At 39.2% G+C, this 24,766-nt stretch overlaps 2 protein-coding genes across 2 annotated transcripts in view; one reads left to right on the top strand and one right to left on the bottom strand.

Moving 5' to 3' along the window:
* The window catches only part of LOC134659251 (U-scoloptoxin(01)-Cw1a-like), a 187,458-nt gene that overhangs the window by 101,399 nt on the left and 61,293 nt on the right, over positions 1-24,766 (top strand). The window lies entirely within an intron of this gene.
* Positions 994-17,980, bottom strand: LOC134659246 (uncharacterized). The gene is made up of 6 exons (XM_063514890.1): positions 17,701-17,980; positions 13,741-13,853; positions 6,418-6,520; positions 4,375-4,615; positions 3,312-3,397; positions 994-1,115 (listed from the first exon to the last, which is right to left on the bottom strand). The coding sequence occupies exons 2-6, from the start codon at positions 13,792-13,794 to the stop codon at positions 1,021-1,023; spliced, it is 579 nt and encodes a 192-aa protein (XP_063370960.1). The 5' UTR covers positions 13,795-13,853; positions 17,701-17,980; the 3' UTR covers positions 994-1,020.

Genomic DNA, 24,766 nt, shown 5'->3' with positions numbered 1-24,766 from the left:
AAGTAGATCGATACGAGTATTATTGAAAGTGAAAAGGTTTTCGATGTTGTCAAAATAAAACAAATGTTAACAAATGCAATCTATTTTCTTGTAAAATGGCTTCGTTTGTACCTAAGGAATTAACAATGAGAAAAATAAAACTCAGAATCAATATATGTACTTTCGTCTTTATTTTATTCTTAAGAAAAATACAGTTCGCTACAATTAAAACTATTTGCTAAATCACAAACGGTGTGTTTTGGTATTTATAATCTTAAAATTCTAATAAATATAAACAATCATATTTATACAGCGTCTATACGCATAAAGTGCCAGTGATGGGCATATTATATATTATGTGAGGTTAATTTTGAACCATATTTGGGTGGCAACTGGCAATACTACAATTACTTTGGCGTGCTTTTATTGACAAATCAAACTCATCCAGAACTAGAAAGAGTATAGTTTGATTAAAATATTTATCGATTTCTAGGTACTTAATACTTAATAGCAAGGACAATTTGAAATAGAGGCAGATTGTCAAAGTAAATTTTGTGGTCACAGTAAATTACATCTAAAGATGGCAGTAACTTTACTGTGACAAAAAAATTTACTTTGACAATCTGCCTCTATTTCAAATTCTCTTTGGGCTCTCTGCGAGCAGCGACCTTTTACAGTTGAATTCTATTAATTTTCAAGTGTTTTTGCTTGCGGTACCTGGCTTCTTACGTTTACAAAGCGAAAATAAAGGTTCTGTCACACAGGCGCGTTTTCCGGGCGGGGCGTGAGCGAGGCGCGCCGCTTCACTATCACTACATAGTATAAAACAAAGTCGCTTCCCGCTGTCTGTCTGTCCCTATGTATGCTTAGATCTTTAAAACTACGCAACGGATTTTGATGCGGTGATTCAAGAGGAAGGTTTATGTATAATTTGTTAACCCGTGCGAAGCCGGGGCGGGTCACTAGTTTACATATAAAACGCTCACGCCCCGCTCGGAAAAGTGCCTGTGTGACGGAACATTAAGTTTTGTTCTGACAGATTTAGGCTTCGGTCTCCAAGTCTGCCTCGATCTCTTCTGGCGTCCGCAGGTCGATCGCAAACCGCTTTTTTAGGCTGGGGGGCCTCTCGTCCAGTTCTGAAAAAAAAAAAACAAATGACATATATAAGTAGGTATGTCATGGACCAAGTGATAAATCGGGCATTTTTCATAGTGCCCGGGCAGAAAATGGCAATTTGATAATTAATTAAATTGCCCGGTAATTAGGGTTCCGTACCCAAAGGGTAAAAACGGGACCCTATTACTAAGACTCCGCTGTCCGTCCGTCCGTCCGTCCGTCCGTCCGTCTGGCACCAGGCTGTATCTCACGAACCGTGATAGCTAGACAGTTGAAATTTTCACAGATGATGTATTTCTGTTGCCGCTATAACAACAAATACTAAAAACAGAATAAAATAAAGATTTAAGTGGGGCTCCCATACAACAAACGTGATTTTTGGCCGAAGTTAAGCAACGTCGGGCGGGGTCAGTACTTGGATGGGTGACCGTTTTTTTGCTTGTTTTGCTCTATTTTTTGTTGATGGTGCGGAACCCTCCGTGCGCGAGTCCGACTCGCACTTGGCCGGTTTTTTTACATAATGCCCTTTACCTATTGGGAAATTTGATAATTACTATTTAAATTATTAAATTTTCCGGGCACTACATCACCGATTGGGCAATTTGATAATTAGGTACTAATCAAATAAATTGCCCGGGCATTTTACATAATGCCTATCACCTATTGGGCAGTTTGATAATTACTATTCAAATAATTAAATTGCTATATAAGCATCATCATCATGTTCAACCTCTGCTTCACACAAGCGTGTTTGAGCGTCGGCGTCTAGTCAGCGCTATGGGAAATGGCGTCGCTGCGCAGTTGCGCCAACGTTGCGTCGAGCAGCAGCCATAGAGTTGACTAGACGCCGACGCTCGGGAGACGCTAGTGTGGGGTGGCGCTAACACTGTCCGTTGTGCGGTGAAAACAACAGACGATACAAGCTTTAGGGTGAGACCGGACGGTCTCATCGGAAGCACAGGCCTAGCCAAGCTGACAATAGCTATCACTTCGACAACGAATCGCTTTGTGTCTATCGCTCTTCCATATTAGTGCGACAGTGACAGTTGCGTTTCGAACGAGCGTAAGCGATTGGCATGTTGGCTACGCGGCCAGCACTGGGAGCCACCAGCATTATCTGAGATGCGGCCATTTCGTGGCACTTTCTCCTTCCTTCCTTTGTTTCTTCTTTTTTTTTAATTTTTATAATGTGGTATTTGAGACTTTGAGTACACTAAAAATAAATTATTTTACACCATGCATGAAATAAAGCACCAAAAGATTAATAGAGAAAAGTAGGCAGCAGTTATTGTTAGACACAATTTCTATTTTAAAACCCGTATAAAACTATAAAGAGTGGGTAATTTGATTGTGACGTCACATGCTAGTGTTTTATATAAATTCCATAGTAGCAGAATCGTTTTGACAGTTCGAAAAAAGAAACTGATTTCACTAATAGTCACATACCCTATATCTTATATTTTTACCGGCTGAAGCAAAATTAGTTCTAACATAATATGTTATTGTTCGCCGCGATACAGGCGTGCCTAGTGCGATTACCAATGTTTATCATCTTTGATTGTAAGAACTTTTTGCGTGGAAAGGAGGAGTGACTCGATTGGACAGGGTCAGAAATGAATTTATTAGGGGATCGTTTAAGGTAGCACCTATAGCTGAAAAAGTAGAGGAAAGTCGATTGCGCTGGTATGGCCATAACCTCAGACGTGATGATGACCATTCCGTTAAAAAGGCCCTAAATATACCCAACCAATCCCGAGGCAGGGGAAGACCACCCAACACCTGGTGGTCAGACATGCAGAAAGAGATCCGGAAAGAGAACCAGTACGGATATGATGGTCGTTCTTGTCTACGTGACAGCGTGATAAAACGGTGTCCGTCACTTTCTTTCCCACGGTGTTAAACAGTGACAGTTATTTTATCACGTGGATAAAGATGGATAAAGCTATCCATAATAGGCTGGCTGAGTACGCAGACAAGCCAGAACAGGGCAATCTGGCGCAGGCATACAAGGAGACCCGACCTCAGATAAACTGGAAAGAGGGCCCGAAAAGGGTAAAACTGTTGATACTCGCCAAAAAATGTACCTAGTTATACTTCCTGTACCTACACAGTTTATACAATAAATATTTCTGATTTCTGATTTGAGGGGCAGGCAAAGAAGAAGAAGATTGTAATAACTTTTTGCGTAATAAATTACCTATGTCTATTCTATTTACCTGGAGTGGTCTGCAGTTCCTTAACCCGTCTAGAGTAGTCCTGGAAAGCAGCTGCCAGCGCATACGTCAGTCGCCTCGCCGAGTTTCTGGTAATAAAATAAATAAACAGATATAGGATTACATCGAAACAGGTAGGTATATTAGGTCAAAGGAGATGGCGGCACGATATTGACGTCTTTCGGAAAGATTGGCCTAATATTGCCATAGAACGAGACGCGTGGAAGAAAGACAGGGAGGCCTTTGCCCAGCAGTGGGACACAATAGGCTAACAAATAAAAATAAAATATCTGGGAGACCGAGCTTTGCTCGGAAAACATATAAAAACTCCAAAATTAACATTTTCCCAGAGATAAGCCCGAAATCCCCCAAATGGCACATTTCATCGAAATAGTTAGAGCCGTTTCTGAGATCCTGTTGGAAGTATAACGCTGGCCATTTTTAGAATCTAGTTTAAATTTTAATATCTAGACGTAGGTATTATAAGCCTGTGTTTGTTTTAATTGTCACTCGGCAACAAATTTCATTGTAAATATTTAATATGTCGAGGCCTGTGTTTGTTTTAATTGTCACTCGGCAACAATTTTCATTGTAAACATGTTGATCTTACTCACAGACGAAGGTATGACATTCAAAGGGATTCAAGCCCTTGACATCAGCGTTGTCTTTAACGATGATCATAGAGAACACTCTCGTGTAAACCAAGTCCTGGACGCCGTAGGAGATGGACTCGATGTTGAAGAAGACAGACATGTATTCGAAGTCCCGCTTGTGGTCTTGGTGAACGATTTACTGATGATTCAGTTTAAGTGACTAAATGCGAATGAATACGTGAGAGTCTGTAAGAGATGCCTCTTGTCTGTTGCTCGACGCAACTGCGCAGCAACCCGACTTTCCATAGCGCTGACTAGACGCTGACGCTCAAAAGACGCCCACTAGGGTGGGGTGTCTCTTAGTGTGACTATGTAAGTAAGTTTTTGTAAGTGAATTAGAGCGAAAGTGAGATAAAGGGAGTGAGTGCGGGTAAATGCTTCTTTGATATGAAAACAATAACAGTTGATCGTACCTAGACTCACAGACGAAGGCGTGACATTCGAAGGGATTCAAGCCCTTGACATCAGCGTTGTCTTTAACGATGATCATAGAGAACACTCTCGTGTAGACCAAGTCCTGGACGCCGTAGGAGATGGACTCGATGTTGAAGAAGACAGACATGTGCTCGAAGTCCCGCTTGGGGCCGTGGTGGATGCTCTCCAGGTGGACGCCGTCCACTGTGATCACCAGTTTCACGATGGGGAGGATTTGACCTGGAAACATTGAGGATTTTGATTTATTACCTGTTATTACCTAGGTATACCGTGGCAATCTGAATTAGATCTAGTTTTATCTTAATAGAAACGGCCAAGCCACATATTTTGACTAAGGTGTAAAGTTTGTGAAGTTAAGGCTTGTAGAGTTAGAAGCATGGCTCTACAAGAGATCTGATCTTAGGGTTTCGTCTTTACAGGAAAATGTTTTTGGTGGGATAAATTAAAGGTGCTTTGGGGTAGCAATAAAAGCCATTTTTACAATTTGTCCGCTATTAAGGTAAATGCAGGTATTAACGCCCCCCTTAAGGCTATTTTAGAATCGACCATAGTTTTTAAGTATACAGGTTGCCCTCAAATATACTTTTCAATTTTGATATGCTAATATTATGTTTATAAAAGGTAATTACAAAGCTACCTGTACCTAAATAAAGGATTATGATGTAAAAATTAATTTATAAAGTTACCGAGTCGATTGTTACTATTGCCGACCCATAATAATGGCTGTGAAGCTATTAACGATTTTTAAGCAGCTATTTCCGATCGTGATAAGCTGATAAGAGAAAGTATGTGCCCAGCAGTGAAACTCATATATATATTTATACATATATGTATATACATAGGCAGGTGTGGTGACATAGTTTCCATAGTCAATTATTTTAAAAATTTCTAACATTTTATAAGGTAAATATTTTATATTTCCAATATGAACGAAAATTTCTAGGAACTTTCACGCTATGCTTAGTTTGGGGAGATTGATCTGTGTCAGTTTGAGTGTGTGTATTTATAATAATGGGTACCTATTGTGTCACAAGAGTAAGTATAAAATTAAATTATATATCTACGATCGGTAATAGCTTCTTATAGTTACTACTATTACCGATTCCTTTGAATCGGTGATAAAATAAGTAAATTTACAGCGTTAAAATAAGAAAACTAGACGATGAAGTGTATGTCGGTAATAGATTTTTAAAAAGACTAATTGTTTGAGTTTATTCGGATCCATAAAAATACTTGTGTTGGTATGTTATAATAATATAAAATAACGCAAAAATTAAACATTACGTTGTGGCCGTTACCGACTTACGGATCGTTGATAGCTGCTACAACTAAAAGTAGTGACGCTATCACCGTTCTATTTTAATTTAAAGTTTTATGGTTTTCAATGTAATTTTTTAGATAAAGTGTGATGTTAAAACAAGAATTTATAATTGAATTGATACATTTAGTAATAAAAGGTAAAGTACAGTAGTCAATTATTTCAATAAATGTCTTAAGCAGAAAAGTCACGTACTTACTTGAAAGTACAAGCGCCAGTATTACATAACCTGCGTCCACGCTACCCGCGCCGTAATTGACGTAATTTATCTTTTTTTCGAACCACCACTCAAAATAACGTTAACCTACCCGATACCCAAGGAACAAATGCTTCTAGAAGTCTACCTACCTACCGCTGAAATGGTTCTGGTATCGAAAATACATCTAATTACCTAAATAGATCGGTAATACCTGCAGTTTTTCGAGGGGTCGTTAATAGCTGCGTTTACCTTAGCTTAGCACCCCTGCATCTGTATGTCAGATCTGTCTTTCTGACAGATATATCTGTACGGATACCTACTCCTAAGACTATCTGGAAAATATCTGGACTTCAGAAGTACAGCCAGCAGCAATAGTTGCTAAGCGGGCGAGGTGTTCAAAATGATCTTGACGCGACTTTATTCTTAGGAGGATAAGAGCGCGTCAAAGTAATTTTGAACACCTCGCCCGCTCAGCAACTTCTGCTGCTGAGTGTACAGTATTACCTGGTGGTAGAGCCTTAGCCGCAGCCACCATCAGGTCCACGGGCTTCCTCGTATGTTTGATACCCCACAGCCCTCGAGCATCGCTCTGACCGAGGTATTTCACCTGGAACATTAGAATTTTCTTTAGAATATATAGTTAATAATCATAATCATAATCATTTATTTATTTCTTGAATGTGGTACAATAAAGATGTAAAAAAGGAAACAATTTTTGAACAGCACATCCTGCCTGAATAGGCATAGAAATATTGAATATCTACTACCTATAACTATGACTAGATTCTTATGACCTACCATGCAGCATGCAAAAGTAATACAGTCACGATATTTAAACACTACATTATACTATAAAACCTGCGGCATATAGTCTAAAAATTCTTTCAATGAGTAAAAAGCATTTTGTACCAAAAAGTCCAACAAAAATTTCTTAAATAAAGGCATTTCGGATTCTTTTATTAATTTAGGCAGCTTATTATACAATTTAGGTGCCATGCCATAAACACTTTTTGCACGCAAGGCTGTTTTTGATTGCTGATATGAAATTTTGTGTCCCTGCCGCGCACTATTATAAGCAGGAAATTGATTAATATTTAATTTGACATATATAGCAATTTCAAAAATATATAAACATGGCACAGTTAATATTTTCAAATTAATAAAATATGGCTTGCATGAGTCAGGTATCTTTAGTCCACAAGCAGAACGCAGACACTTCTTTTGAGCCATAAACACCAATTCTCGTTCAGTTGAGTTACCCCAGAACATGATACCATAACGCAATGTAGCTGTTACATATGCGTGATAGGCAGTAAGTACCTCAGTCTGACTTACAACTTTATTTAAATTATACAATGCATATGAAAAACTATTTAACTTTTTACATACAGTGTCAATCTGGGGTTTCCACGTCAGTTTATTATCTAAATTTAATCCTAAAAATTTCGTATTATCAGTTTCCTCAATTATATAATTATTATATGTCACTGCTGTCCCATTTGGAAATTCCCCAATATAATGAACACCCTAGACTCCATTCTAAAATGCCAAATTGAGACCGTCCTTAACATTCATTTTAGCGAGCAGGTAAGGTTTGGCGGCTTGGGAACTCGAAATATTTCAGATGTCGCTTTGCCGGCATTCATGTCCTCCATCCATAGCACGTCCGATCTCGCAGGTAAAATCCTGAAAGCCTCCACGGCTACAAACTGCGAGATCGCGTGTTTGAATGAGGCCACGAATGCTTGGCTGGCTGGACCGAGCCCAAGCTTGCCATCCAAACCCACACAACAAAGAGGGGCCCAAGTGGACAGGCTTGGCCACCACGGCCTTTCCTGCTCCTCGGGCGCCGGCCGCCTGTCTCGCCACGCTGCCCTCAACGACATCCTTAGAAGGGCTCTTGTCAGTGCCGGCGTCCCCGCAGCTCTGGAGCCCCGGATCGCGCGGGACGATGGCAAGCGCCCGGACGGGATGTCGTTAATCCCATGGAGAATGGGCCGCGCGCTGGTGTGGGACGCTACCTGCGCCGACACGTTGGCAGCGTCCTACATTCAAGCAACCAGCAGAAATGCCGGGGCAGCGGCGGACGCCCGAGAGCGAGCTAAGGCCCATAAATACAGCTGTCTCGGCGCCAACTACGAGTTCGTAGCTTTTGGCGTCGAGACACTCGGACCGTGGGGTAGAGGAGCGCGTGGGCTCCTTAAGGAGCTTGGTAAGCGGTTAAGGGAGGCAACAGGGGACTCTCGCGCAGGCAGCTTTCTCGCGCAAAGGATTGCCATCGCTATACAGCGCGGGAATGCTGCCTGCGTGATGGGCACCTTGCCGAGGGGCCTAGGGTTAGAAGGTAGGTTTTAGGGTTTTTTATTTTTTATTTTTATTAGGTTTAGTTTTAGTTAATTTAATTATTTATTTAGATAATATTGTTCACGGGCTAAACAGGCATGGTAGTAATATTACCCCTATTAAGTACTTATATGTCACAGTTATATTATTAATCATGTTATTTTTTCTTTGGTAAAAATTCATAATTTTAGTTTTTTCTAAATTTATATGTAGATTGTTGCAACTTAACCAATTTATTATTAATTCCAATGTATTATTTATATTGACTTCACATGTCTGTGGATCTTCACCAGTGAATATAACCGTGCAGTCAAAGAACTGTCTCATTTCAAACATAGACAGAGAGAATCATACTATCTTTGTCTTACACCAGTCCTAGCATCCAAAAAAAATGGATGAGTACAGTTTTTATTGTTCTTATTTACTGACAATTTGGTTTGAGTAACTATATATAGAAACTCATCAAGTATTCTCCGATACAAATGTGACCACTACAATAATTATTCACAAGACGACTTAAAAAACGTTGTCAAGTACGGGTCTGTTAAAAATTATCATTAAACTTTAAACTACAATTACCTATTTAACTAAAAATACGTATTATTTTCAAAATGTTAGCCTAGCCTAACTTTGTTACACGAACACAAACGTCTATTAAAATCTTTGTCAAAGCATTTTTGGGACACCCTAAATTCTGTGACGTTAACTTTTGATTTGTTTTTACCACTTCGACCGTTTCCCAAAAGGCATAATACTACTAGTTGAATGCTCTGTGACAGTTTTGAATGATTCACGGTTAGTTTCACTAGACTTATATCGACCGGGATATGAACCGTGATCGGGGATATCGAGAGCCCGAAAACAATAGGTACAAAAGGTAATCACGGTTCATATCCCGGTCGATATAAGTCTAGTTGTGGTCTAGTGAATGCTCTGTGGTTTCGACGTATTTATTACATCGTCATCGAACAACAACAGCTAGCCCTTCTATTCCCAATGAAAGTAAGTACCTATTTATCTACAATTAAACCGAAAAGGCACACATTTTCTATTGTCGCCTAACTAACGGTCCATATTGTGTGTAATAAGTATGCTAAGCGCGTCGCTGGTTTGACTTTGAGGTGCACTAGCTGCATTTAGGTGCAAAAACGGACCCTTGCAAAGCATGCTTGCTGCTCGCCAAGGGTTCCTTGTAAAAACGAAATTTTCACAATGAAAGTTTCCTTTGTTAGGTACCTGTGAAATTTTCCCGAAATTTTCGAATTTTCCGACTTTTGTAACCATTGACGAAAAACTGGATTTTCAGCTCTTACCGTTCATATTAATGAATTTTTGGGGGTGAATGTTAATTCACCCCCAAAAATACGTACTTGTTTAATACTTATAGATTAATAGTCTGTGCGGAAAGAGAAGATTCGTGGAATGTATCCAATACATTCCACGACTCTTCTCTTTCCGAATAGACTCTAACTTACTATTTCACATGTAGGTACGTACAGTTTCGGTTACCTTTAAATTTTGAACCTGAGCCCGTACCATGAGTCACTGACAGTGTCAAAACTTACATATACCGCTATCGAGAACGTAATTTACTTTCTATACATCTCGTTTGCATAAATATGCGAGTACGAGCGTGATGTAAAGAAAGTAAATTACGATCTCGACGGCGTTTATGTCAGTGCCAAACTGATGGTAGCCGTACTGGAACCATTATTCTAAAAGTGTTTCAATTGTCTCCGGTTTACCCTATAATTGAAATCGTACTCAAAACCTCACAGACATTAATAGTGAACTGTATACCATAAAGCAAAGGAATTGGACCACGGCCGCCATATTGAATAGGCCGGATGTGACGTCACAACCACAACTGATGCGTGTTGGATTAAAACCGTAACTGTATCCTAGGAACAAATGGTGAGATTAGTGTGATGACCTCGTGTGTGACGATTGTACTTGTGAAGTTACAAAGGTATGTCCAGTCCAGACAGGTGTTCAAAAATCGGCCAAGTGCGAGTCGGACTCGCGCACGAACGGCTCCCTACCATTACGCAAAAAACCGCAAATTAATCACATTTGTTGTATGGGAGCCCCACTTAAATATTAATTTCATTCTGTTTTTAGTATTTGTTGTTATAGCAGCAACAGAAATACATCATCTGTGATAATTTCAACTGTCTAGCTATCACGGTTCATGAGATCTCGGTGACAGACAGACGGACAGACAGAGGAGTCTTAGTGATAGGGTCCCGTTTTTACCCTTCGGGTACGGAAACCTAAAAAGGTGGCAAGTTCTAATAGTTCTAATCTTTCACGAGACGACGAACAACACCATCTAACGATCAATTCGTTAACTAAACCATTACAGTCGCCTTTTAGGCTTTGGGTAGACCTTAGCTCGGAGTTCAGGCTACACTGGCTTGCCTAAAAACTCGACGAGCCCCAGCTTGCCCAGCCCGAATACACACAGGCAGACGTGGCTCACTCCGCGATTTCGTCGCGTCGCCACAAGTACATGCGGCCCACACCAATTTTGGTGTCTAGTCTAGCCATAGTAGTTGCCGCGCACCGCTACGGAACGGACACCTGCTCGCGCTTGCGCCACCTAGCGGTCATATCTGTCGTAATAGACGCGTTTTGTTAGAGAGTGAACCTTCTGTACCTAGTACTATTATTTATTCTGTGACACAGGTGTGAGCCAATGGGGCAACAGAGCGGAACGTTTTTTAATCAAGTACGCGTTTTTAAACTTAGTCGTATTATCATACCCTTTAGCATAAAGGATGACTCACGGTACAGTGGCTTAAATGTGATAAACCAAGCGACGTATGGCTAAATACAGTGTTAAGTCACTTAGGGCCACTTGCGCCATCCCACTAACCCGGGGTTAAGCGGTTAAACCGTTAACCCAGTGTCAAATTGTACTGGTAACCATGGTAACTCCAGAGTTTACCGGTTAACCCCGGAATAGTGGGATGGTGCATTGCATGTGGCGCATAAAACTTTTCGAGACTCAATTAGATACTTATGTTTTATCTTCCCACGATAGGTACAGATCGCCATGAGATATATTAGAGCGGCCAAACAGTTGTTGTAAACAAAACCCAGTCTAGCGGAGCTGTAGTCCAATTAGGAGTGCCGCAAGGTTCTATTTTGGGTCCATTCCTGTTTTTGGTTTATATAAATGATTTGCCATGTATAGTAGAAAATCTTTGTGAAATAGTTCTTTTTGCTGATGACACATCATTACTTTTTAAGGTTGATCGGAAATCTACCGATTATAGTGTAATTAACAGCACACTCGTTAATGTACTTAACTGGTTTACTATGAACAATTTGCTTCTTAATGCTAAGAAAACCAAATGTATTAGATTTTCTTTGCCGAATGTTAAACCAGTCGATACTAAAATACTTTTGAATAATGAATGCTTAGAGATGGTAGATAAAGCTCTGTTTCTTGGTTTAACATTGGACAAAAATCTACAATGGAGTCCTCATATCGGAACACTAGCTAACAAATTAAGTTCGGCCGCTTACGCCGTGAGGAGAATTAGACAACTGACTAATGTTGAAACAGCTCGCCTTGTTTATTATAGTTATTTTCATAGTGTAATGTCATATGGTATTCTGGTTTGGGGCAAAGCAGCTGACATACAGACTATATTTGTCTTACAAAAGAGAGCCATTCGTTCTATATATAACTTAAGAGCGCGTGAATCATTAAGAGAACTTTTCAAAGAAATTAATATTTTAACTGTAGCTTCCCAATACATATATGATAGTATTATTTATGTTATTAAGAATCTAGACTCCTTCACTAAGAATTCTGATGTCCATAACTTTAACACTAGAAATAGAAATAAGCTTGCTATCAGAAAGTTTCGTGTCCGTAAAGTACAAAAGTCATTCGTTGGGCAATGCATTCATTTTTATAACAAGTTACCTGAGAATGCTTTAAGATTACCCTTTCCAGCTCTTAAGAATTACTTAAAAAAGTCATTGATGTTAAAAGCTTATTACAGAGTCGAGGACTACTTGACAGACAAACATGCATGGTCCAAACCAGAAACTAACTAATAAAAAGTAGTAGCAATTAAAAACATTGTATTATGTATAGAGTTATAGGTGACACAGCTCAGGTAAGCAGGAAAGCACATCAAATATTATATGTTGGTAATTAATAATAATCAATCAGATTTATATAATATGTTTTCCCATTTCTTTTAATAACTTTATTTTCTTTTCCTTTTGTAAGAATTTGATATGTTTTCTGAAAGAGCTACGATTTTGTATGATTCCATGTACATATGTATATTTTCTAAATCAAATTTCTATTACACCTTATGTGTATAATTGCATGAATTCTATAGTAATTTAAATTGTATTTTTTCCCTTATTTTCTCGTAATGCATGTTAATTATAAGATGTAATTATTTTTGAAAAGATGTGTCCCGCCGAGTTTGTTGCCGGTCCCATATTGGGATACCCTCCTCCAATTGAGGGGGGATTTAAATCTTCTCGGGGCAGAGGTGTAGGGTTGGAGCCGGTCTACCTAGCTTTATTTGACGTTCATAAGCGCATTGTAATTATGCCTACTTGAATAAACTATCTTTTATCTTATCTTATCTTTATCTTATCAAGGTGCTCACAAATATCTGAACACGACTCTATTGTTAAGGCGTTAGGGTGCGTGCGTGTTCAGAATTCAGATATTTGTGTGTAACTTGAACGCTCCGATACAAAAGGCAAAATGACAGATAGGTAGGTACTTACTCGTAAGACAATTTATCGCCACTCGTTGCGAATTTCCTATTTTTCGCACTTGTATCGTAATGTTGAACAGTTTCTAATTGATATAACAGACGAAAGTTATAACTACCGGATTTCCTACTGCAAACGCGCATTATCAGTAATTATTTCATTATTGATTATATGATTACGCGTGTAATCGACTGATTAGTACAGTCGCCATCAGATATATCGGAACGACCGATGTGCTCAAAAATATCTGAACACGCACTTTAACGCCTTGACAATAGAGGCGTGTTCAGATATTGTGAACGCCTTGACCGCTCCGATATATCTGATGCCGACTGTACCTACCTAGTTACTAGTGTTAATACTTAGGTATACTTGGAGAAATTCGTAAAGTCGCAAATTTCTTTGAAATTTTGTCGTTTATAATGACACTCGCTCACTTTGTTCTGTTCATATCGGTCCAAAGTTAGTTTAGAGCGATTCTAGTTACCTAAAGTAATTAAAGTATGCGGGAATCCGTTCCGGCTCCAATTTTGGGGAAAGCCATAAGCCGCGCGTGGCGCTGTCGCCACCTAGCGGCCATATCTGTGCTGATCGTAACAGACGCGTTTTGTTAGAGAGTGAGTCTTCTGTACTTAGTAGGTACTATTACTTATTCTGTGCCGCAACTATCATCTGCAAAGGTGCTGTGGCCAAGATGATGATGATACCGTAAATTTAGAAATTTACCTGGAATGAGATCGGCAGGTCTTCCACAACCACAGGACCCTCATTTTCCGCCATTTTGTTCAGTTTTTCTTGTAGCTCACGTTAAGTCTATCCGAAAATCCATTATTTAATACCTGTAAACATTAATTACAGCATTAGGCTATACATTTTGTGTAGCATAAATTAAAATCTAAAGTTTGGGTGTGCACCTATCACATATAGGGGGCTGTCCATAAATTAATTTTTTTCTTGGTATAGTAACGTCGCGTGTACAGAAACAATAGTCAATAGTACAAATCAATTCGTTCAGTGGCTGTAGTGGCGATTCCTTGGATTGGTTTCCTGCTAGGGGGCTGTTCATAAATTACGTCATCTAGTTTTGACGGTTTTTGGACCCTCCCCCCTAAAATCATCCAAAAATCATGCTTCGAATGACCCCGTTTCCTCCTACGTCTTGCTACCATCATCCGATGTCCAGACCCCCCCCCCTAATTTGAAATGACGTAATTTATGAATAGCCCCTAGGCTCAAAATTACCTATATATGTAACTAGCGACCCGCCCCGGCTTAGCACGGATTAAAAAAATTATACATAAACCTTCCTCTTGCATCACTCTATCTATTAAAAAAACCACATCAAAATCCGTTGCGTAGTTTTAAAGATCTATTAAGCATACATAGGTACAGTCAGACAGCGGGAAGCGACTTTGTTTTATACTATGTAGTGATGATGCTTTCCTTTGTCTATGCTTGCGCTCAGTGAGAAAATAACACGAACCTTCTGGGCCTTAAAAATATGCTTAGAAACGTGTCTGGCAACATCAGTCACACTCAAACTTAAGTAACAGCGCGTTTACTAAGTAATGTAAGTTGCAAAAGTCAGTAGAATCACTGGACTGGATCCATAAGGGTCTCGCCCTAAAGGTCAACTTTACCGTCCCCGTGGGAAAAAATAACTGGTTTTATGACCTGCATCTAGACATACAAGACACCTGTACAGTTACCATCAGTTTGTCACTGACATAAACGCCGTCGAGAATGTAATTTACTTTCTATACATCCCGTGTGCACGAATATGCGAGTGCGAGCGAGATGTATAGAAAGTAAATTACGTTCTCGACGGCGTTTATGTCAGTGACAAACTGATGGTAACCGTACTGGTATCTAACTATGATATACCGAGCTAGCTAAGAGCCCGTACCATGAGTCACTGACAGTGTCAAAACTGACATTTACGCTATCGAGAACGTAATTTACTTTCTATACATCTCGTTTGCACAAATATGCGAGTACGAGCGAGATGTATAGAAAGTAAATTACGTTCTCGACGGCGTTTATGTCAGTGACAAACTGATGGTAGCTGTAAAGGTCCCCGCTTTAGCTTGGGCAAAAATGCTTTCGTAAATACCCTATGTCCGGATGTTCTCTACAGGTCGCAAATCTCAACCGATTCTCGTGAAATTTTGTGAGTAGGTTCCATGATTATTATTTTTTTTGGACGAACTGTCAGAACAGAGAGTTCCAAACAACTGACAGGCGGATATCGTCCGGCCGACTGATAATTAGTGGACCCCTTTAAATTAATTATTTTAATATTATATTGAAATGTAAATAGTTAATTGACATGTAAAATGTATTACTTTATCAATAAAGAAATAAATAAAACCAAATGATACGTTTTTCTACAAATTATAACACCGTAAACAGCAAACTTCGAAATCTTAACTTGATTTTAATTCAACTTCGAGTTGTGTCTGATGATCAATATTCAATCAGGTTTCGAATTTTAAAATTGGAACGCGTCTACGCATTACGCACCTGTCTTCAACGGCCCCACAACTGTTCCAACCCCAAACGAAGCAGGTGGGGTGTTACCGAAAATACGGTGATCATTATTTATCAGAAACTATCGACCCGCCCCGGCTTCGCACGGGTTAACAAATTATACATAAACATTCCTCTTGAATCACTCTATCTATTTAAAAAAATCGCATCAAAATCCGTTGCGTGATCTAAGCATACATAGGGACAGACAGACAGCGGGAAGCGACTTTGTTTTATTTTATACTATGTAGTGATACTTTTACAGTACATATGGGGCTGTGTTACCGCACTAGTGCGATGATAAGCACATTACGCAAATATGTCGAAAATTTAAAGGGCCACATGTACAGTAAATCGTACCTACGATACATGAACGTAATAAGGGTACATAAGGTGTGTTAAAATAAAATTTATATCACAGTGTAAACTCAGTAAACCATAATATGTTCTTGGATTCTTATCTTTCGCCTATTATAATAAATGTAAGCATTTCGCAAATGTGACACACTTCTCTACTATGTACCTAAAGTAGTAAAACACTTGAGCAAATACTGAGCAATATAAAAACGGACAATACCTACTTAGTTGTGTGTACGCAAGTTAATAATTTTGCGAACTTTGTCTAGCAAAAATTCTTAGTAAGGTGAAGTAGGGTGTATTTGGGTGATTTCGTATGTCGGATAGTTCCGAAAATCAGATGAAATTCACACTTAATACTATCATAATAAGAGTCCCTTTCCAAAATTATCTGACGGTTTTCGGCATTCGGAATTATTGGAATACACTTTATTACAAAAAGTGACAGTCTTGCCCCTATACGGGGGATATCAGAAAAAAGTGTAGGTACCACTTACTTTTTTTCCAAAAAATAACAATTGTTATTTTATTGGGTAATTTTAATTGTAAAGTAAAAAATACATAATATTTTAAAATAAAGAAGGAAAACATCGTGAGGAAACCGGACTAATCCCAATAAGGCCTAGTTTCCCCTCTGGGTTGGAAGGTCAGATGGCAGTCGCTTTCGTAAAAACTAGTGGCCACGCTAATTCCTGGGATTAGTTACCAAGCGGACCCCAGGCTCCCATTAGCCGTGGCAAAATGCCGGGATAACGCGAGGAAGAAGATTTTAAAATACCCTAACTTCGCCTCCAGTCCCTAAATTCGCCGAACAAATTATTAGTAGGTATCAGACGCTAAAAATGTCTGATTTGATTACTTTCATGACATTGAAGGTCATTTATATTTCGCAAATTCTGTAATTAGTTAAGATAAAAACAAAATACATTACACGATAAAACAAAAATATACTTTATAGGTACCTATGTAACTAATTCTTTGTCAAAACCGTCCAATCAAATATGTACTTAATTTAGCTGTTTATAAGATATATATTAGGTTGACTATGATTTGTTATCATAGTGATAGCTGGTGATAAGATAGATAAGTCTATCTTTGTTGGGTTAGTCAATGATTTTATGTGATAAAACTGTGGATAAAATAAATAAAATGTCATATAGTCTACCTAAACTACCTAGGTAACGATGAGTAGGTACAATAGGTACTTATAGGTAGTAGCGAGGTACAGTCAGATGCAGAAAAAAGCCCCCCCCCCACCTGCTAGGTAGGTACTGATTTTTATTCTGATTCGCCGTAATTAAGTATATAGCTGGTCAACCAAATCTTGTCAGTAAAAAGAGGCGCGAAATTCAAATTTTCTATGGGACGATATCTCTTCGCGCCTACATTTTTCAAATTTGCCGCCTTTTTCTACTGTCAAGATCCGGTTGACCGAGTATATGTGCGTTACCTACTTACCTATTATAATAATTTACGACCTATTATTTAATTTACTTCCCCTCTCATCCATCCCTTTCTTTCAGAGAAGAAAAGTTTTTATTTGGTGTAATAAAAATTAAAATAATACATCTTTAGGTAGAAAATGTCATGATTTTGTCTAATTAAAATCAATGATTTCGAAACCCTTGCATAAAAAAATAGGTAATTAGACTTTACATCTTTAGGGCAATACCGAATCGTGATTCCTATATGCAATACTGAATTTTAAATACCCTGTATAACCTACAACAGCAATAAACGTTGAAGTAATTATTATTTACGTGTTAACTGCAAAACACCAATAGAATATAAAATACTTACAATAAAATATAAAAAACAATCCAACACTAAAACTTCTTAAAACTATAAAGACACTGGCCACCGAAAACACAAAAAAAAAGTAAAAATTAAAAACAAAAGTTCACGCGGGAAACGTCCTCTTCGCTTCGCGGTACAAATGTGAATACGAAATTGAATTTTCAAAATTGGAACATACCATAACCGCTGTAACTTGGTCTGTGAAATTGTATAAAAATCGCCCTTTTCTCTCTGTTTTTCTACGAAGAGAGAGCGGGAAGGAAGACCAAGTTATAATGGCCAGTGCTTTACGTGCTAAAATGGAGAATGCTGTGGTGTCGTATGAAATTGAGTCGTGATGCATTGAAATAAGATTGTATTTTTAAAATATGAGTGCATAGATAAGTTTGTCGATTACGTATATGTTTTAGTCCAGTAGTGATAAGATATACAGTGTGATGTAAATTTTGACAGGATTAAGTACGTGCAATATTTTTGATTAAAACAAAATATAAATAACATTCTATTTTAGATAGACCTTTACCGATAATTTGTAAAATGTGACCAATTCTTAATTAATTAATTAATTATAAAACATAACGTATTCTGTGATGTTTGCATAACTGTATAATTTGAGTTTTTTTAACTCTATCGCAGGACCTTGTATCTCTATTGCATATCATTTATTGAAATAAGTAAGGGATGTTATCTCAAATGTTTACAGAATTTGGTTAAATAAGGGTAGTTACCTGCCTAATTATATTTTTAATTTCGGGCTGTATGAATGTTTTCTAAAATAAATAAAATCCTTTTAATAAGTGTACTTACTTAATTAATATTCCTGGAAGTTAAGCGCTCCATTTGTCTTCCATCTTTTGCTAAGTATGTGAAAAATCAATGTGAAACAATAAAAATAATTACATAGCTACATAAAAACGTCTGAAGTGAGAGGCCTATGAAAAAACCGGCCAAGTGCGAGTCGGACTCGCGCACGGAGGGTTCCGCACCATTAACAAAAAATAGAGCAAAACAAGCAAAAAAAACGGTCACCCATCCAAGTACTGACCCCGCCCGACGTTGCTTAACTTCGGTCAAAAATCACGTTTGTTGTATGGGAGCCCCACTTAAATCTTTATTTTATTCTGTTTTTAGTATTTGTTGTTATAGCGGCAACAGAAATACATCATCTGTGAAAATTTCAACTGTCTAGCTATCACGGTTCGTGAGATACAGCCTGGTGACAGACGGACGGACGGACGGACGGACAGCGGAGTCTTAGTAATAGGGTCCCGTTTTTACCCTTTGGGTACGGAACCCTAAAAATCAACAGATTACAATTAATTACCGGGGATGGGATTCGAACCCAGAACCTCCTGCTTCGGAGGCAATTACTACCAACTATGCTATAGTATTTTTCAAATTCGATGGGTAGGATGACAGGTGTCATCTCCATATCATCACTATATAGTATAAAACAAAGTCGCTTCCCGCTGTCTGTCTGTCCCTATGTATGCTTAGATCTTTAAAACTACGCAACGGATTTTGATGCGGTTTTTTAATAGATAGAGTGATTCAAGAGGAAGTTTATGTATAATTCGTTAACCCGTGCGAAGCCGGGCGGGTCGCTAGTAATTTATAACCTAAAAACGCCAAATCTCGCAAAATTGTATTGAAATGACAACTGCCATCAACAACAACATCAAGACAACTCATCGAGTTTGAAAAAATATCGGTAAATTTATCCTCTTTTGTCCCCTTTTCCAAACCCCCTGTACCCCGTCTTTGCACCTGTGTGCGTGCCCACCTGTTACACCCGTGCATGTGTGCGTTCGTATGGATATTGTGTGTCGTAGGTGATGCGTGAAGGAGGGAAGGTTGCTCTACTTTATAATGCTATATTTTAGGGGCCGTTTCCATGTTGCTTTTTGAACTCTAGTGACATGGCTGGCATGTGTCTATTGTCATGGCAGATTGCAGCCATGTGGACATAAGAGGTTTTAAAATAGTTTGCCGGTGACATAGTAAGTAGTAGTAGTAAACTCTTTATTGTACAAAAAGACATATTAAAAATAACAAAAAAATAGTAAGGGATCTCTTCCAGTTAACCTTTGAGTAGATGAGAGGAGAGAGTGAAAAGAGCGTGACAAATGCAGCAAAATGTACAACAAGGTACTTACCAGAAAGATAAAGGATATAAATACCTACATATATTGCAATTTGTGACGTTTACGGCTAGATATTTTTCATAACAATAAAGTATGTACAATGTGTACCGTTCCCATAGCTTAGTTGTACCCTTCTACGATTCTTATCATTTTCCCATGTCCAAAAAGTGAAACTGTGTCAAGAGGCTTATTATTAGTAAGATACCTACGTATCTGACACATTTGTGTATGACGAGGTGTGAGCCCGTTGGGAATCAAACCTACTGTACCCCTGTACGGCTGCTACCATCAGTTTGGCACTGACATAAACGCCATCGAGAACGTAATTTACTTTCTATACATCTCGCTCATACTCGCATATTAGTGCGAACGAGATGTTAAGAAAGTAAGTAAATTACGTTCTCGATAGCGTATATAAGTCAGTTTTGACACTGTCAGTGACTCATGGTACGGGCTCTAGTGTAGATTTCATTGGATAGCGTGACGTGAAGGTGTACGCGATTGCGGTGTAATTTTGTATGGGATTTTGAGTTTTGTCCCGGTTGGCGCGCTGTTCAAAATCCCATGCAAAATAAAGTTATGTTATAGGGCAAAGTTTTACACTTTTACGGTACCTAAGCGCCATAAGGTATTATCTTAATACAGTGTGGCTACCACTAGTTTGACACTGACATAAACGCTGTCGAGATTGTAAACTAACTTACTTTCTATGCCTCTCGAAGTTCGCAAACTGCGGGCATCTTTCTCTGTCACTCTAAGCCTTTACTGGAGTAAGCAAAAGAGCCCGCAAGAATAAAAAGAGAGAGATATGCCCGCAATTTAGTAATTCGAATTCCGCAGTTATAGCCTAGAGTTTCGGCCTCATCCTAGCCCCTTTAAAGTCCTATAAGTAGGTACTTTTTAGGGTTCCGTACCCAAAGGGTAAAAACGGGACCCTATTACTAACACTCCGCTGTCCGTCTGTCTGTCTGCCGGTCTGTCCGTCTGTCGGTCACCAGGGCCCCTATTCGACTTGTACAACTGTCAGATTTCGCGTCCACTTCAATTAAACAGTTGAATGAATCGCATGTTCATCAAATGCGGATAATATCATTTGGTACAACCAATAATTCAACAAATATCAACTTTGTTTTATTACTATTTAAGGTTTATAATGGTTTGGTTTGGTTGTCACCTAACTGTGGATTGCTAATGTCAAATTTTGACACAGGATTGTTCAGATTCAACGGGAGTTCAACACGATACGTCAAACGTCGCTTGTCGAATAAGGCCCCTGGCTGTATCTCATGAACCGTGATAGCTAGACAGTTGAAATTTTTACAGATGATGTATTTCTGTTGCCGCTATAACAACAAATACTAAAAAACAAAATAAAATACATATTTAAGTGGGGCTCCCATACAACAAACGTGATTTATTTGCCGCTTTTTGGTTAATAGTACGGAACCCTTCGTGCGCGAGTCCGACTCGCACTTGGCCGGTTTATTACAGTTCATGACAGAATCAATATCGTCACATTGTTGTGGTATCACGAAATGGGCCATCTACTTTTACCCAAAAGCTTTATGGTCAGGTCACGAGCATGAAATATTGTACCTATAGTGCACTTCACTTCACAACACTATTGCTGATCAGTTAGGAAATTAGGTTACCTACTCATAATATGACACTAAAAAGTACGTAAGTACCTAACCTACTATACCCTCCAGGTAGACCCTAACAAACACAAACAACAACAACAAACAAAAACAACACAAACACAAACAAACAAAACAACAAACAAAAACAAACACAAAACAACAACAACAAACAAAAAGTGGCATAACAAACGAATTTAATGTTATTGTTAAATATGTTTCCTTCGTTTCAAAATACAAAAATATATATCATTTATAGACGACTATCTTCTATCCGCCGGTTCAGCGGTTTAAGCGTGAAGAGGTAACAGACAGACATAGTTCCTTTCGCATTTATAATAGGTATCAAGTAGGAATATTTAATAAAATGGCAACAGTATATGGGGCATTATCTATGAAAAGGGACCTTATTGTCGATGGCGCTTACGCCGCACAGCGTCGCGCGGCATTGTATTTAGGTATATCGGAGCATCGTCAATAATGGCGTAACCGCCATCGACAATAAGGTCCCTTTACATAGATAACGTCACATATATATTCCTCGTAACACATGTAAAAAACCGAGTAGGTACGAGCCATTGTGTGAACATTATTTAACATTTGACCCTCCCTATTGAGAGAGCGAATTAACATTCATTAACATGATTGTGTAATGCGTTGTGTCATTTCGACGGCGTGCATTTTTTATACTAGAGATATGCCGAACATTCGGTAATTATTCGGTATTCGGCCGAATTATTCGGTTGAATTGCCGTCTGTACACAATCGTCAAGTCTCTCGCCGAGTCTCGGAAACGCTGAAGTGGAGTAACTTCTTGCCACATCGGTACAGTACGTGCATGGTCCAGTAACCCCCGTGCGGTTCAGTGGCTACACCTAATCCTTCCCGGGGGTTCAACGCTCTATACACTAACCAAAAGTACCAATACATAATACAGGTATCTCATTTACATAGCAACTGATGGAAATAATCTAATGTTAGTGATATAACATGCCTAGTATACTGTAACACTGAAGTAGAACAACCTCTTTCCGCACTACGGTTCGCGTATGGTCCAGTAACCCCCGTGCGGTTCAGTGGGTACACCTAATCCTCCCCGGGGGTTCAACGTTCTATACACTAACCAAAAGTACTAAAACACAAAACAGGTATCTCATTTACATAGCAACTGATAGAAATGATCTAATGTTAGTGATATAACATGCCTAGTATACTGTAACAATGAAGTGGAGTAACCTCTTGCCGCACCGGTACACTTCGCGCATGGTCCAGTAACCCCCGCGCGGTTCAGTGGATACATCTAATCCTCTCCGGGGGTTCAACGCTCTATACACTAACCAAAAGTACTAAAACACAATACAGGGGCCTCATTCGACAAGCGACTTTTGACGTCTCGTGTTGAAATCCCGTTGAATCGGAACAATCCTGTGTCAAAAATTTGACATTAGCAATCCACAGTTAGGTGACAACCAAACCAAACTATTATAAACCTTAAAGTAATAATAAAACAAAGTTGATTTTTGTTGAATTATTGGTTGTACCAAATGATATTATCCGCACTTGATGAACATGCGATTCATTCAACTGTTGAATTGAAGTGGATGCGAAATCTGACAGTTGTACATCTCAAATAGGGCGCCCAGGTTCTCATTTACATAGCAACTGATGGAAATTATCTAATGTTAGTGATATAACATGCCTAGTATACTGTAAGTCTGTAACACTGAAGTGGAGTAACCTCTTGCCACACCGGTACAGTTCGCGCATGGTCCAGTAACCCCCGCGCAGTTCAGTGAGTACACCTAATCCTCCCCGGGGATTCAACGCTCTGTACACTAACCAAAACATAATACAGGTATCTCATTTACATAGCAACTGATGGAAATTATCTAATATGTTAGTGATATAACATGCCTAGTATACTGTAACAATGAAGTGGAGTAACTTCTTGCCACATCGGTACAGTTCGCGCATGGTCCAGTAACCCCCGCGTGGTTCAGTGGGTACACCTAATCCTCCCCGGGGGTTCAACGCTCTATACACTAACCAAAAGTACCAATACACAATACAGGTATCTCATTTACATAGCAAACTGATGGAAATACTATCTAATGTTAGTGATAATACCTAGTATACTGTCGTAACACTGAAGCGGAGTAACTTCTTGCCGCACCGGTACGTGCCGGTACCTACAGTTCGCGCATGGTCCAGTAACCCCCGCGTGGTTCAGTGGGTACACCTAATCCTCCCCGGGGGTTCAACGATCTATACACACACCAAAACACCATAGAAGTATCTCATGTACATAGTAACTGATGGAAATTATCTAATGTTAGTGATATAACATGCCTAGTATACTGTAAGTCTGTAACACTGAAGTGGAGTAACCTCTTGCCACACCGGTACAGTTCGCGCATGGTCCAGTAACCCCCGCGCGGTTCAGTGAGTACACCTAATCCTCCCCGGGGATTCAACGCTCTGTACACTAACCAAAACATAATACAGGTATCTCATTTACATAGCAACTGATGGAAATTATCTAATATGTTAGTGATATAACATGCCTAGTACACTGTAACAATGAAGTGGAGTAACTTCTTGCCACATCGGTACAGTTCGCGCATGGTCCAGTAACCCCCGCGTGGTTCAGTGGGTACACCTAATCCTCCCCGGGGGTTCAACGCTCTATACACTAACCAAAAGTACCAAAACACAATACAGGTATCTCATTTACATAGCAAACTGATGGAAATACTATCTAATGTTAGTGATAATACCTAGTATACTGTCGTAACACTGAAGCGGAGTAACTTCTTGCTGCACCGGTACCACAGTACACAGTAGTGAATCTAAAGCCGCTCGGCAAGTTATTTACCTACTCTTGCGTTGGCGCTTAGGGTTGTCACTTTTATTTTTAGTTAAATATTATTTGCGTATTATGAGTAGCACAAGGTTTCTATTTATATAATATAATGAAATGTTCTATCAATTCATAAATGAGGTATAAATTAAGGCCGGTAAGAGCAGGCAAATGCGAGCGTACTCGAATGCGCGCGATCACAGTCGTGGTACGGCCCACACTGCCGCCACTGTATTCCCCCGTATTTTATGCGAATGTGTGCGTGACAGCGCGTGCGTACACGGCGCTCGGCGCGCACGCACACATTCAAGCCGGCAGCGGCACATTTCTATGAAGATTCACTACTGTTCTTGTACTGTGCCGGTACCTACAGTTCGCGCATGGTCCAGTAACCCCCGCGTGGTTCAGTGGCTACACCTAATCCTCCC

Source organism: Cydia amplana, chromosome 24 (assembly GCF_948474715.1).
Source record: "Cydia amplana chromosome 24, ilCydAmpl1.1, whole genome shotgun sequence".
In the NCBI taxonomy this organism is placed as follows: Eukaryota; Metazoa; Arthropoda; class Insecta; order Lepidoptera; family Tortricidae; genus Cydia; species Cydia amplana.
This window is presented reverse-complemented; position numbering and strand designations above follow the sequence as displayed.